General features: G+C 44.9%; 1 protein-coding gene across 1 annotated transcript in view; it reads left to right on the top strand.

Moving 5' to 3' along the window:
- The window catches only part of ENTREP1 (endosomal transmembrane epsin interactor 1), a 147,108-nt gene that overhangs the window by 65,938 nt on the left and 61,648 nt on the right, over nucleotides 1–19,522 (top strand). The window contains exon 5 of the mRNA XM_082243997.1: nucleotides 16,367–16,474. Coding sequence (XP_082100123.1) covers nucleotides 16,367–16,474 — 108 coding nt within the window. The remainder of the gene's footprint in view (nucleotides 1–16,366; nucleotides 16,475–19,522) is intronic.

Genomic DNA, 19,522 nt, shown 5'->3' with positions numbered 1-19,522 from the left:
TCACTGTGCATTGATGGGGGACACGCTGGTCACTGTGCATTGAATGGGGACACGCTGGTCACTGTGCATTGAATGGGGGCACGCTGGTCACTGTGCATTGAATGGGGGCACGCTGGTCTCTCTGCATTGATGGGGGGCACGCTGGTCACTGTGCATTGATGGGGGACATGCTGGTCACTGTGCATTGAATGGGGACACGCTGGTCAATCTTGAACCAACCTAATGATTGTTTGTTTAGTCACGCAATTTTTTACAGCGTTTTTTGCCGCAAAGCAATGCCTATTACATTTTTCTGTTTGCGCCCCCCCAAAAATTTTGAGCACCAGCCGCCACTGCCCGGCTCCAAATGTAAACGGTGTTCAAATTACACATGTGAGGTATCGCCACGATCGTTAGAGCGAGAGCAATAATTTGAGCCCTGGACCTTCTCTATAACTCTAAGCTGGTAACCTGTAGACATTTTTAAAATGTCGCCTATCGGGATTTTTAAGTACCAAAGTTTGTCGACATCCTGTGAGCGTGCAAAATTTGAAGCATGACATGTTGGGTATCTATTTACTTGGCGTAACATTATCTTTAACATTATGGAAGAAAAGTGAGCTAACTTTACTGCTTTCTTATTTTTTAATTCACAATAGCCAATTTTTTCCCAAAAAATTGCGTTTGGAAGACCGCTGCGCAAATACGGTGTGATAAAAAATATTGCAACGATCGCCATTGTATTCTTTAGGGTCTCTGCTAAAAAAATATATATAATGTTTGGGGGTTCTAAGTAGTTTTCTAGCAAAAAAAAATGATTTTATCTTGTAAAAACCAAGTGTCAAAAATAGGCTTGGTCTTAAAGTGGTTAAAAATATTCGGGAGGTTTCCCTTGTTGCGCTGCCCGGAAGGTGACCTTTTTTTCGTGGCTATCACCTCTGCGCGCAGGGTGTTGGAACTGGCAGCGTTATCCTGTCGTTCACCTTCTTGGTGATTCACAAGAATAAGGTGGTGCTTCGCCCCTGTCTGTCATTCCTTCCTAAGGTTGTCTCTGACTGTCATTTGAATGAAGACATTGTTTTGCCTTCCCTGTGTCCCAGGCTAAACATCCGAAGGAAATTACCTTGCTTGTCTTGGATGTGGTTCGGGCAATTAGGGTGTACCTGGCAGCTACGAGTCTTTTAGGAAGTTAGACTCTCTATTTGTGCTCACGGACGGACCTCGCAAAGGGTTGTCTGCTTCTTCTGCTACCATTTCCAGATGGATCAGGCAGGCGGTGGTTCAGGTCTTTTGCATCAGGAGTCAGGTTCCTCCTTTCCCTGTCAAGGAGCACTCTACTAGGGCGCTTAGTGTCTCCTGGGCTTCCGTCATCAAGCATCAGTGAAGCAGGTTTGCAAGGCGGCCCCCTGGTTGTCGGTGCACACTTTTAAAACATTTTTATAAAGTGGATGTTTTGGCATCTGCGGATGCCTCTTTCTCTATCGCTCATTGACAGACGTAGTCTTCTTGATTCTCAAGAGCTGGGTTATGTTGTCTCCACAGGAGTAGGACTAGGCAGAAAGACAAAACGTTCTGGCTCCACCTTAGGGGCAGTCCCTGAGGGTATATCCTCCCTCTCTCTGCTACAGGGAATCAGTTTTTTTCTGTCTAGTCAGGAGTAAGGACCTAAGTTCCTTGCTGGGATCTTTTTGGTCCTGGCAAGATTTTTTCTTTAGAAAAAATATTTTTTAGGTAGTTTTTCTCCAGTGTTTTTTTCCTGTGAGATCTTCAAGCAAAAACGCCGGACTGGGCGACACTAGTGGTCACCCCAGCCGGCCTACGAGCGCGCGCAGACCATTGCATTGCGCTTGGTCGGCCGCGACACATTCAAGTAAGTATGCGGGGCCGGGCGACGGGCTGGATGTTGAGATCCAGTGGTCACCCCGGTTTCTGCCTACGAGCGCTTGCAGACCAGAGCTCCGCGCTGGGTCGGCCGCGACGGAGTCCCAGTGGAGGGACTGACCTTGCGAGTTAAGTCTCGTTTGGACGCCAGGAACCAGAGAGTCGAGGCGTCCGGAGTGGTCCACAACCCCCCACCCCGGTGGAGAGGGTATTGTGAAGAGAGGGTGCCTGTCGGTTCGGTATGGTGAGTAAACGTTCCCTTTTTTATTTCCTCGTTATGAGGCAGTATGAATTATGGGCCCCTCCATACATGGTCAGTATATATCTGACACTAAAAGTCCCCCTTGTAAATACAGTATGTGTTTGTGGGAAGTGGACTTGGTTTGAGAGCTAACACTCTACCCAGCAGACTGTAGCATTACAGCAGACATAGGAGGTATAATCCTACCTTATTTGTAGTGTATCTCCTGTAGATCAATAAATCGCCACTTAGCAGAGATGCAGGTGGATGTGCTGGGAAAAAACGATTTCGGCGGTCCGCCGCCATTTTGCCGTAGACCAGGTGCATGTATGTCCTCAGGTCACGCCGGCCGCCATGTTTTTGGAGTCTAATGTCTCTTGTATGGGGGCGGCCATGTTTCATGAGCCCAGCTACCTCGTGGAGAGCTGGGAACGCCGGAAGGCATACACAGGGGGCGGAGCCACGTCCTTCTACCCGGGAAAAAGCAACAGCTCCTTCCAGTCTGTAAAAGACAGACGCTGACTGCAGTTGGTTGGAAACTTCACTGCATCGGTTGGTGAGCCTTGGGGGTCCCTCTCTCTCTCTGTGGGGATCGAGAAGCAGGTACTCTGAGGGGCGCTATTGCGCTAGGGGGAGACACATAAAAAAAAAAAAAAGAAAAAGTTTTTTTGTTTTTTCTGGCAAAGGTGTCCTGAATTAACATGGACCCTGCCACTCATGTATCTCCTCCGGATCCCCTCGAGGGGTCTGCAGGATCCTCCAGCACCCCACTGACGATTGAATCATTGTCAGCTATTATGGAAACTTTTGTGTCCCGGGTGGAAGTGGCTTGTCAGGGACAGGGCGCAAGTAAGCGACCCCCGCCTAACCCCTTATTATCTGAAACCTCGGATTCAGACTCTGAGCCTATTTCTGCAGTTGCAGGTACCTCATCTGGGATTGGTGTCTCGTGTACTGTCTCTTCAGACAGTGAGGAGGATGTTTCGGCATCAGCCATAGCCAAAGAGGAAGCGTTGGTAAACGCACTCATTGTATCTGTTCAAGAAACCTTAAGATTACAGGGTATTCCGTCGGAAATAGCTGAAACTGAAATCCCTTTCGGGACTAAAAAACGCATCAAAGTGGCGAAGGTTTTTCCATTGCCCAAATGTTTTGGCAATCCAATCAAAGAAGAATGGAGTCTGCCAAAACGCACTTCTACTATTTCTAAACGCATTAACAGGCGTTATCCGTTTGAGGAAACCCTCATTAAGAAATGGACAGAACCACCTGTGGTGGATTCACCAATTGCTAGATTGAATAAAGCCACGATTATTCCTCTAGAAGACGCTCCGTCTTTTAAAGATCCAGTGGATCGCAAGATAGAAGCTATGTCTCGCACCATGTTTACCTTGATTGGATCAGCTTTCAGACCAATAATTGCTATTGGTCTGGTTTCGCAGGCTGTAACTGAATGGACCAAGTGGTTACGCCGGGACTTAGAAGAGGTCCCTCAGGCGGTATCAGATTTGTTGGAACAAATGATACAGGGGTTACAGTTTGTGTGTGATGCGGCGTTAGACGCCACTCCATTATTGGCGCGAGCATCAGTCTCAGCGGTGGTTCTCAGGCGTACACTGTGGCTAAAAGGTTGGTTAGCCGACCAAGGTTCCAAAAAAGCATTGGCTAATATCCCCTTTTTAGGAGAGCGTCTATTTGGAGCCAACTTAGATGAGATCATTAAGGATCTCACGGGTGGAAAGAGCACCTTTTTACCGCAAAATGTTAAAGGTAAAGGAACTCGTCAAAAACGAGGGCCTTCTTTTTCTGCTCACAAGAGGTTTTTTCGTCCCGCGGGTGAAAAAATTAAGTCCTCCAAAGCTCCTTCAGGAGGCTTCAGGGGACGTTGGTCGGGCAAGCAAAAGCCCGCCCCCTCCAGACCTGAAGATAAATCGTCCAAAGCCTGAAGGTGCGCCCCCACCCATAACTGGGGTGGGGGGACGTCTTCGCCGGTTCCCGGATCCATGGCTTTCCAGAATCCCGGACAAGTGGGTTTGCGAAGTCATAAGGTCAGGGTACAAGATCGAGTTTCGATCTCTCCCACCGGCGCGATTCTTCCCTTCCAATATTCGACTATCCCCGGATCGTTTAGAAGATCTGCGGAGAGCAGTCACGGATTTACTACAACAAGGAGTGGTAGTCCACGTTCCTTGGACAGAACGTTTTCAGGGGTTTTATTCAAACCTATTTACAATACCCAGGAAAGAGGGCAAAGTGCGTCCAATTCTGGACTTAAGGGCACTCAATTCTTTTGTCAACATAAGAAAATTCAGAATGGAGTCCATTCGCACAGTAGCAGCCTTCCTGCATCCAGGGGATGTCCTAGCGTCCATAGACATCAAGGACGCATATCTTCACATTCCCATTTTCGCAGGACATCAGCGGTTTCTACGCTTTTCCGTAGAAGAGAACCACTATCAGTTTGTGGCGTTACCTTTCGGTCTCGCCACGGCTCCTCGGGTCTTCACGAAGGTGTTGGCCCCAATGTTGGCACTACTGCGCCAAAGAGGCATATCGATTCTTGGTTACCTAGACGATCTTCTGCTTCATGCAGAGTCTCCTCAGACCTTGCTACAAAACATAGAAATTACTATGATTTCTTTACAGGAATTCAGGGGTGGCTGGTGAACCAGCAAAAGTCATTTTTGGTTCCCACCCAGAGGCTCGAATATCTGGGTCTAATTCTAGACACAGTCAGGACAAGAGTTTTTCTTCCGGTAGGGAAACTCCGGAAGATTCAATTAGCAGTCCAGTTGTTACTATCCAACAGCTGGTCTTCTCTTCGAACTTGCATGAGGGTTCTGGGGTTGATGGTGGCTTCCTTCGAAGCAGTCCCATTTGCCCAGTCCCATACCCGAATTCTTCAGCAAGAGATTCTTCTCAGATGGAATCGGAATCCGGAATCCCTGGACAATCAGATCCGATTGAGCAAACAGACCAGAGAGTCTCTGGTCTGGTGGCTTCGGTCTCCGATGCTCAGCCAGGGAAAGTCATTTCTGCCAATATATTGGACGATAGTGACCACGGATGCCAGTCTATCCGGATGGGGAGGAATTCTCGGTCAGTTATCTGTCCAGGGACTTTGGTCCCTGGAAGAATCCAGGTGGCCGATAAATGTATTGGAACTGAGAGCGATCAGACTTTGTCTGATTCACTGGACCGAGCAGCTCCAGGGCAGCCCGGTTCGGATCCAGTCGGACAATGCCACGGCCGTGGCTTATGTCAATCACCAGGGGGGCACCAAGAGTGTCCGAGCGGCCAAAGAAGTGGCTTGCATTCTTCGCTGGGCGGAACGATTTGTTCCAGCTATCTCTGCGGTGTTCATTCCGGGGGTGGAGAATTGGCAGGCAGATTATCTCAGCCGTCAGACTCTGGATCAGGGGGAATGGTCCCTCCATCCAGAAGTTTTCCACCAGTTGTGCCTACGGTGGGGCACCCCGGATGTGGATCTGTTGGCATCACGATTCAACAGGAAAGTACAGAGATTCGTGGCTCGCTCCCGCGACCCTCTAGCAGAGACCGCAGACGCACTGATTGCCCCGTGGGGGCAATACCAGCTAATGTATGCCTTCCCTCCTCTCGCGTTACTGCCAAGACTTCTTCGCAGGATAGAGGAGGAAGGAATTCCAGTAATTCTGGTAGCTCCGGACTGGCCTCGTCGAGCTTGGTACGCCGACGTGGTCAGACTGGTGGCGGACGTCCCGTGGAGACTTCCTCTCAGGGAGGACCTACTGTCTCAGGGACCGATCTTCCATCCTGCTTTACGATCGCTGGCTTTAACGGCCTGGCTATTGAGACCCAGGTGCTGAAGGATAAGGGATTGTCAGCTTCAGTTATTCCTACTCTAGTTGAAGCAAGGAAAGCGACTTCCAGAAAGATTTATCATCGCACATGGAAGTCCTACATTGCATGGTGTGAACCTTTGGGGTTCCGTCCACGGTCTTATTCGGTTAGTCGAATATTAGCTTTTCTGCAACAAGGGGTTGAGCAGAAACTGGCCTTGAGCACTATCAAGGGTCAGGTCTCAGCATTAGCTATCTTCTTTCAGAAGCCTTTGGCTACTCATTCCTTGGTGCGAAATTTCATCCAGGGGGTGCGACATCTGGCTCCGCCAGTGCGCGCGCCATTACCACCCTGGGATCTTAATTTAGTATTGTCGGTTCTTCAGAAACCTCCCTTTGAAGATATTAGGGAGATTCCTCTACCTACGTTGTCCCAGAAGGTGGCCTTCTTGGTGGCTATTACTTCTGCACGCAGGGTGTCAGAACTGGCCGCATTATCTTGTCGTTCCCCATATCTGGTGGTTCATAGAGATAAGGTGGTTCTTCGTCCGAATCCATCCTTCCTACCAAAAGTGGTTTCAGAATTTCATCTGAATGAAGAAATTGTATTACCTTCCCTGTGTCCTAAGCCCAGTCATCCTCGGGAGTTTGCTTTACACTCCTTGGATGTGGTCCGGGCGATCAGGGTATACTTAAAAACGACAGACTCGTTTCGCAAGACGGATTCACTTTTTGTGATCCCGGATGGACCCAAAAAGGGGTTGCCTGCATCTGCCGCGACCATTTCCAAATGGATCAGACAGACGGTGGTACAGGCTTATTCTATTAAGGGTCGGGAGCCCCCGTTCCCTGTTAAGGCGCACTCCACTCGGGCGCTTAGTGCGTCATGGGCCTTTCGCCATCAGGCGTCAGTGGTCCAGGTGTGCAAGGCGGCTACCTGGTCGTCGGTGCATACCTTTACAAAACATTATAAAGTTGATGTAATGGCATCATCTGATGCCGTGTTTGGCCGCAAGGTTTTGCAGGCCGCCATTTGAGGAGACCAGTGGTCTGCCTCGAGGGTTTTTTCCATTGGAAATTTTTCTTTTGAGTCTCATTCTTTGTTTATAATGAGCCTTTAAAACTTCTAGTTTGGCACCGGTTGGGCCTTCTAGATTGGATTTTGATTTTTGTCAATCCCACCCCTCATTTGTGGCACTGCTTCTGGATGTCCCAGCTCTTGAGAATCAAGAAGACTACGTCTGTCAATGAGCGATAGAGAAAAATGGATTTTTGTAAGATCTTACCGTAAAATCCTTTTCTCTTAAGCTCATTGACAGACGTAGTACCCGCCCCTCTATCATTGAGTTGGGTTGGGTTAAATTCTCTGTTACTGCTTTAGAACAGAACTGATTCCCTGTAGCAGAGAGAGGGAGGATATACCCTCAGGGACTGCCCCTAAGGTGGAGCCAGAACGTTTTGTCTTTCTGCCTAGTCCTACTCCTGCGGAGACAACATAACCCAGCTCTTGAGAATCAAGAAGACTACGTCTGTCAATGAGCTTAAGAGAAAAGGATTTTACGGTAAGATCTTACAAAAATCCATTTTTTGGCCGCAGGGTCTTGCTGGCTGCTGTTTAGAGGACCTGGTCCTCTTTGAGGGTGTATTGTTTTTTTCAGGTAAGCTCCAGTTGTTTATGGTTGAGCTCCATGTTACCTGGTTGGCTATGGTTAGCCTTGGAAATTTTTTTTCTTCCTTTTTCCACCCCTCATGTTTAACTACCTCACATCCGCGCTACAGCCTATATACGGCTGCAGCGCGGACTTGAATTTTCGGGAGGCCGTTTTTAAACGGCCTCCCAGTAACACGCCCCCCGCGCGCTCCCGCGAGCGTGCATTGGGCAAAAGCTGTGTTGGCCGTGTCCCTTGGTCACTCGATCGAGGCATCCAATGAGAGATGATCTCATATGTAAACATATGAGATCATCTCTCATTGCCAGCTCTCCCTCCTCACACACAGACTGCAGTGTGAGGAGAGGAGAGATTGTGAGTTACCTACAGTGCCCACCAGTGATCACCAGTGCCCACCAGTGTGCCCACCAGTGTGCCCATCAGTGTGCCCAGTGATCATCAATGTGCCCAGTGCTCATCAGTGTGCCCAGTGCCCACCAGTGTGCCCACCAGTGTGCCCAGTGCATATCAGTGTGCCCAGTGCCCACCAGTGTGCCCATCAGTGCCCGCCCAGTGCTCATCAGTGTGCCCAGTGCTCAGTGTGCCCACAGCGCTCATCAGTGTGCTCATCAGTGCTCATCAGTGTGCTCATCAGTGTGCCCACAGAGCCCATCAGTGTGCCCATCACAGTGCCCATCAGTGTGCCAGTCTCACCGTGCCCATCAGTGTCACCGTGCCCATCAGTGTCACCAACGATGGCAAAAAAAATTTTCTCAGCCGAGGAGGCCTTCAATATCCTCAGTGGGGACATGGACATCAATAGGGAGCTTTCTGCTTCGGAATCTTCTTCGGAGTCAGAGTCTGACTCCGAAGTAAATTACGAGCCGGTCATTAGCAGCGGGACGCAGACCGACTCCGACGAGGAAGAATACAGCGCGCCTGCCAAACGAAGGCCTTCTGGTGAGGAGGAGACAGTGCCATCCACCAGCTCCGCAGTGCCATCCACCAGCTCCGCAGTGCCATCCACCAGCACCACAGTGCCTCGGCAAGAAAGGCCAAGCTCAAGTGGGGTGTCACCTCGCCCCCAAAGGGTTAGGACCAACGCCAGCCTTCCCTATGCCCTTCAGAACCCCCTGTGGCTTCCTCCCAACTCAGGAGAAGCCATCATCCCCCCTTTCACTGCCCAGCCAGGAGTCCAGGTCAACACGGAGAACTTTGCCCCAATAGACTACTTCCGTTTAATTTTTACGGAGGACCTGCTGACGTCCATTGTGGCCCAGTGCAACCTGTATGCACAACAATTTATCCAGAGTAACCCCACGTCATTTTATTCCTATCCATTTGAGTGGAGAGACCTAACGGTGGAGGAGTTCAAGATCTTTTTAGGCCTCACCTTCAACATGGGACTCAATAAAAAAACGAATTGCAAGCATATTGGTCAACCAAACCCATCTACCATATGCCCATCTACTCTGCAGTAATGCCCAGGGCCAGGTATTTGATGATCATGAGGTTCCTCCATTTTAATGACCATACCCAGTGCCCTCCCCGAAATTCCCCAGCATTTGACAAGCTATTCAAAATTCGGCCACTTCTAAATTTTTTTTCGGAAATATTCCCTCAATTATTTACCCCAGACCAACATGTATGTGTGGATGAGTCCCTGGTTAAATTTACCGGCAGGCTGGGCATCAAACAATTCATTCCCAGCAAACGGGCCCGCTATGGGGTGAAGCTTTACAAACTATGTGACCGAGCCACAGGGTACACATATGCCTTCAGGGTGTACGAAGGGAAGGACACCCAGCTGCATCCCCCTGAATGTCCGGACTACTTGGGATCAAGCGGGAAAGTAGTTTGGGACCTCATTTACCCTCTCCTGGAAAAAGGCTACCACCTTTATGTAGATAATTTCTACACCAGTTTGCCCCTGTTCCGAAACCTTCACAGAAAGAAGACTCCTGCATGTGGCATGGTCCGAAAAAAACAGAAAGGCTTTCCTCAAAGGCTCGTAAACACCAAGCTGAGAAGAGGGGAGACGGCGAGTCTGAGAAATGAGGAAGTTCTGGCTGTGAAGTGGAGGGACAGAAGAGACGTGTACATGTTGTCTTCAATCCACAATGACAACTATGTGGAATCCCGAAGAAGGAATGGCCCAATCCGAAAGCCAACATGTGTACATGAGTACAACTTATTCATGGGGGGAGTGGATTTCAACGACCAAATGATGGAACCCTATCTACCCACAAGACGTACATATCATTGGTACAAAAAAGTAGCAATTTATATTTTTCATTTGGCCACATACAATTCCTACATATTATACCGCAAGTCCACCGAAAGCCCCCAACCCTTCCTTTATTACCTGGAGGAAATCTTCACAACCCTCATATTTCCAAACGGCCCACCAGAAAACATTCGATCTGACGTAATCAGTAGACTGTCTGAAAGCCATTTTCCCAGTAAAATCCCTCCCACACAAACAGACCAAAAACGGCAGAAAAAATGTAGGGTGTGTACCAAGGCAGGAATTCGAAAAGACACCCGTTATTATTGTCCCCAGTGTCCTTCCCAACCAGGCCTCTGTGTAGAAGACTGTTTCCGCCGTTACCATACTTGTCTAAATTATTAGTATGGTAAACTTAGTCCTCCCCCTTCACCCCTTATGCCACTGTATGCTCCTGAAATGACCCTGGCCTGTTATTCAACGACGCCTTTGCCTGCTGATTTTGTACCTATGTCTGCCTGCTCCGGAACTGACCCTGGCCTGTTTTTTGACCATGCTTCTGCCTGCTGATTCTGTTCATACCTCTGCCTGATCTGGAACTGACCCTGGACTGTTATTTGACCACGCCGTTGCCTGCTGATTTTGTACCTACCTCTGCCTGCTCTGGAACTGACCCTGGACTGTTTGACCACGATTTTTGCCTACCTCTTGAAGTAGTGGGATTCATACCACAGGGGTCTCGCATATGTGAGGGGACCAGAATTGTTTTTCTGGATGAAGAAAACAATTTTTTTTGTTTTTCTTCTTCTTAGATTAGGGTCTGGATCCCGGAGGCTTCAAAGCGATTTGGGTGGGAGAAGCCTCTACCCCTGTCCCCATTCTATCCGGACAGAGGCCCTACTAGAGGACTTACTACCATCATGCCTCTGCCTGCCGCATGCACTGACACTGGACTGGTATCCTTGCCTGGAGAATTGCATGCACTGTTGCTTACCAAGTCCCTGCCTGCTGCCTGGACTCAACTCCTGTGGACAACTGCGCTTCTAAAACTACAGGTAAGCTTTTGTTTACCCTTTGCTCAGCAGAATGTATTTTGGGGTGTAATTCATGGTATGTGCATGCTGTGTGTCTTTGCATGTTGGGCCTCTGTATGTGACCAGACTGCGTAAAAGTCTCACACATGTGGTATCGCCATACTCAGGAGGAGTAGCAGAATGTATTTTGGGGTGTCATTTTTGCTATGTACATGCTATGTGTTGGAAATATCTTATAAATGGACAACTTTGTGTAAAAAAAAATGCGTTTTAATTTTTTTTCCACATTTTCCGAAAGATTCTGGAAAAAAAATGACATGTTCAAAAGACTCATTATGCCTCATAGATTATACGTTGGGGTGTTTGCTTTCCAAAATGGGGTCATTTAGTGGGCTTTTTCATTGTGCTGGTGCTCCAGGGCCTTCAAAAGTGTAATAGGTGGTTGAGAAATGAAAAGTGTATTTTATGCTCCGAGAACGCCTGGAGGTGCTACTTCAATGTTGGACCTCTGTATGTGGCCTGGCTGTAAAAAAGTCTCACACGTGGTATCGCCATACTCAGGAGGAGTAGCAGAATGTATTTTGGGGGGTCATTTTTGCTATGTACATGCTATGTGTTGGAAATATCTTATAAATGGACAACTTTGTGTAAAAAAAAATGCTTTTTCATTTTTTTTTCCACATTTTCCAAAAGATTCTGGAAAAAAATGACATGTTCAAAAGACTCATTATGCCTCATAGATTATACGTTGGGGTGTTTGCTTTCCAAAATGGGGTCATTTTTATTGTGCTGGTGCTCCAGGGCCTTCAAAAGTGTAATAGGTGGTTGAGAAATGAAAAGTGTATTTTATGCTCCGAGAACACCTGGAGGTGCTACTTCAATGTTGGACCTCTGTATGTGGCCTGGCTGTAAAAAAGTCTCACACATGTGGTATCGCCATACTCAGGTGGAGTAGCAGAATGTGTTTTGAGGTGTAGATGTAAGTATGCATATGCCATGTGAGAGAAATAACCTGTTGAATATGACAATTTTGTAAAAAAAAAAAAAATATATATTAATTTTGCAAAGAATTGTGGGAAAAAATGACAACTTCAAAAAACTCACCATGCCTCTTATTAAATACCTTGGAATGTCTACTTTCCAAAAAGGGGTCATTTGGGGGTTATTTGTACTTTCCTGGCTTGTTAGGGTCTCAAGAAATGAGATAGGCTGTCAGTACATTAGGCGTGATCAATTTTCAATGATTAGCACCATAACTTGTAGACTCTCTAACTTTCACGCAGACCAAATAATATACACTTATTTGGGTTATTTTTACCAAAGATATGTAGAAGTATAAATTTTGGCCAAAATTTATGAAGAAAAATTACTAATTTGCAAAATTTTAGAACAGAAACTAAAAAAAAAAAACGTTTTTTCTTTTAATTTGCGGTCTTTTTTCATTTATAGCGCACAAAATAAAAAGCCCAGTGGTGAATAAATACCATCAAAAGAAAGCTCTATTTCTATGAAAAAAAGGACGAAAAATTTATATGGGTTGAGTGTTGCATGACCGCGCAATTGTCATTCAAAGTGTGAGAGCACTGAAAGCTAAAAATTGGTCTGGATGGGAAGGGGGTTTAAGTGCACAGTAGGCAAGTGGTTAACACTGCTTTGGGACGTCCCAGTGGTTAAGAAGAATCAGGGCCTATGTCCGTCAATGAACAAAATAGAAAATGGGATTTTTGACTTACCATAAAGTCCATTTCTCTAATGTTCATCGACGGGCACAGCACCCGTCCCTTTGTGGAGTTGGCTTTCTTCTGACACTGCTTTTAACAAAACTGAGTGCCTGTAGCTGAGAGTGGGTGTATACCCCCTAGGACTGCCAATAGGCGTAGTCAAGCTTTTTCCTCTTACAATTAGTGTTCAATACAACAACTTTTGTTTAGTTTCTTTCATGGAACTAATGCAACACCAGATATATAGAGGGTTATCTTTTAGGTATAAGTCGCTGACACTGTGTCATTGTTTCAGGATTTTTGGCACGGAGTTCGGTGTCTTGTTGTAGCATACATTAACATTGTCAGGGACAGGGTGACCTTCCAGTAATATAAGACAAAGAGGTTGATTTGTGCTGTAATGTTCCAGGAATTTAGTCGTCGTCTTAATTTACCAATCGACTATGCTGACACTGCACACTTCAAAGTCTAATAGAGGTTAAAGGGCTGTACAACAAAGCACTATATTCATTCCTTAGGTTCCAGCAAGAATCTACCAGCCTCCAATTTTAGATTATAATTTAGCAATTTTCCATATCAAATAATGTGTTTACCAGGTTTTTTAAACTTTTCTTTCATCTTTTATTTACTCATCTGTACCCAAGTAGAAAACTCTTAAAGTAAATGCAATGACTTTTTATAGTACAAGCAATCAAAAAGTGCATTTTATATGTTCTGTACGTATTTGCATAAAAAAAGGATAGGTTTGGTCTAAGTTTAATGTTACAGTTTATGCTCTGGATCAGTAATTCTTGTGTTGTCACAGCTTGGGTGCTCAAATTATTTTCATTTATTAGAAAAATGTGAATAGTTTAAAAAGCCAAAATTTTAGGTATGCACAGGGTCCCTTCCTCAAGGTGACACACTGAAGGTATAATAAAGTGACCCTGCTTGATGCAAAAATATTGGGTTGTTTAACTAATGTGCCATTGCACTAATAAATGAGGGTATATGTTCAAAATGGACTGCTGGGGATGTCTCATTGGTTTTGATTTTTCTATTTTTTTTATTTAAGAGAGGAAGGCAGCTTCCAAATAGATATACAAATACAAAACGGGAAGAATACAAAGATTAGTGCCAGGGGAGTCAAAAAGAGGACCAATGCTGACCATCAAATTGCAGGGGGTATTAGCAAATGTTAACCGAAATGTAAACTGGGACCAGTAAAGGGAGCATGGGGAACGTCCCCTAAAATTAGTAACTTTGCATGTAAAAGTGTAATTCTGGAAAGAAATCCCCAAAATGGGGTAACTTTCAGGTGAGCCCTATATGTAGTAGAAAACTGCCCAATGTTTACAGGAAAGTGAAAAAACAGGGAGCAGATAACACGAAGAAAGAGAGAGAGAGAAAAAAAAAAAAAGAATGGGGGAGGTAAAAGAGTGGCAAAGGGTAGTTTTGCGAGTCAGTCAATCTGTCACGGGATGTAATGACACCATCAACTATTGGGATTCACATAGAAGAGAGCCTTTCCTTCCTCAGAATAAATAAACGTGTTCCATAATGTCCAGGTGTTTGTGCAAGCCTCTCGTTTCTGCCAGGCGGACAAAACCAGGCGTAGGTTGCATTTTTGGCAGCTCAATGCACATCTATTAGTAAAGTGCATTGGGATGCCACCCAGAATGGCACTGCAGCAAACCATTGTGTGGTAGTTTGAATAGGTCCTTTGTTATTTTTTATTTTTTTTCCAAAATTAACCAGTTATTAAGTTATGAAATGTATCCGTTTGCAGGATTTACAAAATAATTAGTCCATGTCTTGAATTGGCAGGACACATGTAAACGATTTTTAGATTGCCCTGGTCATTAAATGTTTAGCGAGAAAATTTTCAGTAAATTTTAAAACTATGTTGTAGTTTAGTTGTTTTCAACGTTCTTTTGTCTGTTCATGAAAAACACAAAACGTTTGATTCTCCATGGCAATACCACATCAATTCACTGCTATGCAATGGGCAACTTCATTAACTACAGCATGGTATGTACTGTACAAGGTTAGCATTCCTGTCTCTCTGCTTTGGATTGTGGATTTAAAGCCCACTTGGGACACTACATGCATGGAATATGTGTGTTCTCTCTGTGTTTTATGGATTTCACTATCCAAAGCTAAAAACAAAAAAGTTGTAGTTTAGTTCATTAGCACAGCCTTCTTTTGTACTGATCTGAAAATCATGCACTGTTGGAGAAGTTCCAAAAGAGTACTTGAATTTTTTTTTTTTCTGTAGATTACTGCCGATACTAAATAAAATAAATTGAAACTTTAGTCAGAAAATCCTGATAGATCACTTCATACTGACCTTTTTTGCAGGTATAGCTATGCAAAACATTAAAAATACTGTAAGTGCCTATACTCTCACCATGCTCTGCACATGCTCAGTTGCTCTCTATTCGCAGCACTGTGCATAAAGTCAAAGTCACTAGAGGCCAATCAGCTGACAGCTTTTTTTTTTTTTTTAAATCGGAATAAAGTTTATTAACAACTTTTAACAGTACAATAAACAATGCACATTCCGAAGTATTACATTATACAATACATACGCAGAGCACAACGTAGAATAATGTTCTTGTACATAGCCAAAGCAGGTTTATAAAACAAACTGAACCTGAGATGAGCTGACAGCTTTAATATTTACTGTGGCTGAAAGGGGAAGAAAGCGGCAGGAATGGCACAGATTTGCTGAGGGAACACATTTTATGGTGGGAGAAAAGAAAAGTAGGAGAGGTGACAGGACAAACTCTACTGCTAGGGAGACACAAAACAGTTAAACTTACACGTGATCATGAAAACCTATACATTGACTCTGATATTCTCTCCTTCCTCACTCAACAGCAGCCTGTGAACTTCTGTCATCCTTCCTATCTGTCTGTGCCAAGGTGTACAATCAGAGCTGGAAATATACCTATTTTAATTGAATAAAGAGACATGATTTTTGACACTTAGGACAAGGGGAAAAGTTTCCAATAAGGAAGTGAATGCTGTGGGCTTTAACTAAATGGAGGCCTTCAGCAAGAAAAAGCTATGCTGGAAGCAATTTACAGCAGACAGGGAATGTTTGTTCTTTTGGTAAAGAACATTTATTGTTATGTTACTGTTATGAGTTCCACTTTAATGTTTGTAGTTAGTTAAATAATTAAGAATTTCTTTGTCTAGATTTTACAAGGATGCAGTGGTAGCTCATTTATTAAAGAGGAGGACTCTCCTTAGAGGACCCAAGTGGATCTGGGTTTTTTTCTTTTATATTAATGCATTGGAAAACGTAAATGTGTTATGTTAAAGGACATAAAAATGTTTTTAATGTTGAGTGGTGAAATCTAACACACAAATCTAAAGACACACTTTACCAGCATTTTTAATGATTATTTCCTCTTTTTTGTTCAATTTACGGTACTCCCTGCAAATATGTGAAATCATGAATGTGAGCGAAAACGCACTAATGGAATCTTGCATTGAGTTTTTAGTGTGTTTTCAATGCAGTATTATTGACTCAAATGTAACATACATTTAAGAACTGCCCGAAAGATACAGCAAGCAGGTTTTTCAAATAGAAATCTGCACGCTGTACTGCAAAGCATTGCAGTAATGCGAAGAGCTTTAGAAATCATAATGGAGACTATTTTCACTGCTGTTTTGCATTACAGCGCACTTTACAATGCAGTGGTGTGAACTGGCCCTATAGTCAGACCTGATATCAGTGCACTGCTAGAGACATTTCAGGACAGGAATACACATGTAAATCATAGCGAATTGTAGCTAAATATTATTCTCTTTTTCTGCCTCCAGAAAGTGTTTTTTGCTCTATGTGCCCTAAACGCTCTGACAACCACCGTGTGCCTAGTAGCAGCTGCCCTGCGATACCTACAGCTCCTAACCACTAGAAGACCCTGCACAGTAAGTGAGTGAAATGTTTACTAACATATATTTCATATATGGCCGACTGAAAGGGAATGAAAGGAAATAAATCCATTACTATATCTCAGCAAAACTCAGATGATTTAGAATTGTTAGCTACAGTTTGTATATATGGTATCTGTTCCTTTAAATTTCTGTAAAGGAAGGTGAGCAAATCCAGGTAAGCCTCTGGTGTGAATGTGTTGCTCAGTCTCTTAAGGCCTAGTGAAAGCTGTATGTTTTCCTGCATTGAAAACACATGAATTTTACAGCATGAAAATGCATTTCAATGAAAAATCTCTTTGTGGCTGGTCACATCTATGTACTACAGTTTAGGCTAATGCTGGCAATACACTAAACGGAAAACCGTTCAAACTCATTTTCGAAAAACGAACATTCGGCCGTGAGAGCAGACGATCGTGCCATCATGTAATGACCAAATTTTGATCGATAAATCGTTTAATGGACATAAATGAATCAGTTTTTCATTTATTTTGTCACATATGCCTAGTGTAAACAGTTAGGGCGAGAAACACATTAACCTTCAAATTTATCGTTCGCTCGGCAGAATTTTCCAAACTGTTCCTTCGATTTTTTAGCTCTGAAAAGTTAAAACCAATTTTTGTTTTTGTGCCCATTAACTGGACGAAAAAATTAACTAACGGACCAAATGACAGATTTTCGAACAATTTTCAGGCTAGTGCAGGGCTTGACAAATTAGCTTTGAATCTAGGAGCCAACTAAAAAGTTCGGAGTCAGTTTTTTTTCACGCATGCCGAATAGCCGGCTTCTGGTGGACCAGCTGCCATACACATGGTCTGAATGACAGACAGTTTTCATTGAACTGGCTGATATTGCCCGGCATTTGGCCCGTGTGTACTTGGCTTGATGGTGTGATAAGCACTGGCTCACTAGGGAAGGACAGTGCAGCAAGGTGGGGGCGATAGGAGATCCAGTAACTCATGCCAGTTTAGGCTCCTTTCGTACGGGCACCTCCGCTAAGCGGAATCCTCTTGCTCAGCACTATGCAGAGCGAACACTAACACAGTCCCGCTCTCCTCTATGAGGCAATCAGATAGAAATGGTCTGCCTGTCCATTTCCATCTGATGCCATGTGATTCGATCCTCTGGACAGATGGAAGATAGGACCACCATCCGTCTGTTTTAAGCGGACAGGATCAGATGGCGGCGGTTGTCAGTGGACATCCACCGCTCCATAGAGGAGACTGAAGGATCCTATCAGGTCTGCCTGAAAAACTGACAGGCGGACCTGATCTGACAGCACATGTGAAAGGGGCCTTCGGCTGTGTGGCATGACAGGGAGAGAATGAAAAATAATAAAGAAAATAATTTTCATGAAAAAAAAAAATTGAAAAAGTGTTTTCATCTTTTTCATCTTTGTGAGGTTGTAAATGGAACTGAGGCCATTCCAACCAGCTGCCCCACACTCCCTGTCCACCTATCAGTAAGGACAGGGTGCCAGATCAAGCCCACAACACCTTCAACCTCTTCACTTCGGAAAGAGATGGGCGAGCAGTGAGAGCAGGCAGGGGAAACCCTCAGTGCTGCCAGTGACTACTTGTTGCAGCCCTGGCTACCACAAGAGGGCGCCAGTTCCCCAATGTAAGCATCTCACACCAGCAGGCCGCAAAGCCGTGGCCTCAATTACCGGCAGGCACAGCATCTTAGGCGGCACACCCACGAGGCGGGAGCCACATGGGGAGAGGACACCTGCCGCAGTGTAGCCCAGGCGCCAGGCCGCTAATTCTAGGTGCCAATGCGACCTGGCGCCTGGGGTTTGTCGAGTCCTGGGCTAGTGTATGGCCAGCATAAGTGGTTAGCACTTCCACCTAGGAGTACTGGGATTGTCGGTTTGAATCCCAACCATGGCACCACCTGCATGGAGTTTGCATGTTCTCGCCGTTCCTTTGTGGGTTTCCTCCTACACTCCAAAGATATACTGGTAGTTAATTGGCTCCTGTCTAAATTGGCCCTAGATTGGTATGTGTATGTATTAATGTGAGTTTGGGACCGTAGATTGTAAGCTCCTTTAGGGCAGGGACTGATGTGAACGTACAATATATACAGTATATATAAAGTTTTGTGCAAATTGATGATGCAATACAAGTACCTGTAATAAATAAACTACCTGATTTCATTCACACTTACCCCAACACATGCGTAAAGGTGTAAATGATCATAAAGGTGAGTTCCACCCATTTTAATAAGTTTAGATGTACGTAATCCCCTTTAAAAATACTTTTACCAATGGAAACTATTTTTTTTTTGCAAGGAAATACCTTTTTTTCTTTATTCATCCGCACTTCCGGGTACGTCACTCGGCGATTCGAAAGTGCCTAGTGACGAAATCTCGCATTATTACACCGGCACCAGCTGTACTCGGATGTATTGCATTGAGTCCGTGCTCCGCCCCTCCTCCTTTCAGTGAGCTCTACGGGATGTATTGCTTTGAGTCCGCACACCGCTCCGCCTTCTCTCAGTGAGCGTGGACTAAAAGCATTACATCCCGTAGAGCTCACTGAGAGGAGGCGGGGCGGAGGCGGGGCAGAGCATGGACTCAATGCAATACATCCGAGTACAGCTGGTGCCGGTGTAATAATGCGAGATTTCATCACTAGGCGATTCACAAGGGCTGCTAGAATACATCCCAGCAGCCCTTGCGAATCGCCGTGTGACGTAATCGCCTATAGGCAGCCGGACCCAGAAGTGCGGATGAATAAAGAAGAAAAAAAGGTATTTCCTTGCAAAAAAAAAAATTGTTTCCATTGGTAAAAGTATTTTTAAAGGGGATTACGTACATCTAAACTTATTAAAATGGGTGGAACTCCACTTTAACATATACATTTAATCGCACCCTGATATACTATTTATCAGATGCTTGTGCAACAAGATTACAGCCTAATGGCATGACTTAAACCATAATGCTTGCTCTTATCTTTTATCAGTTTATTAAAGTGTAAAGCAGACTAACTGTAACAAGTTAAAGTGCATAATTCTCCATAGAAAATGCAATATTTTGAGCAGCCA

Source organism: Pelophylax lessonae (assembly GCF_965119305.1).
Source record: "Pelophylax lessonae genome assembly, chromosome: 1".
NCBI lineage: Eukaryota > Metazoa > Chordata > Amphibia > Anura > Ranidae > Pelophylax > Pelophylax lessonae.
Note: the sequence above shows the minus strand (reverse complement) of the source record. Positions and strands in the feature narration are given on the sequence as shown.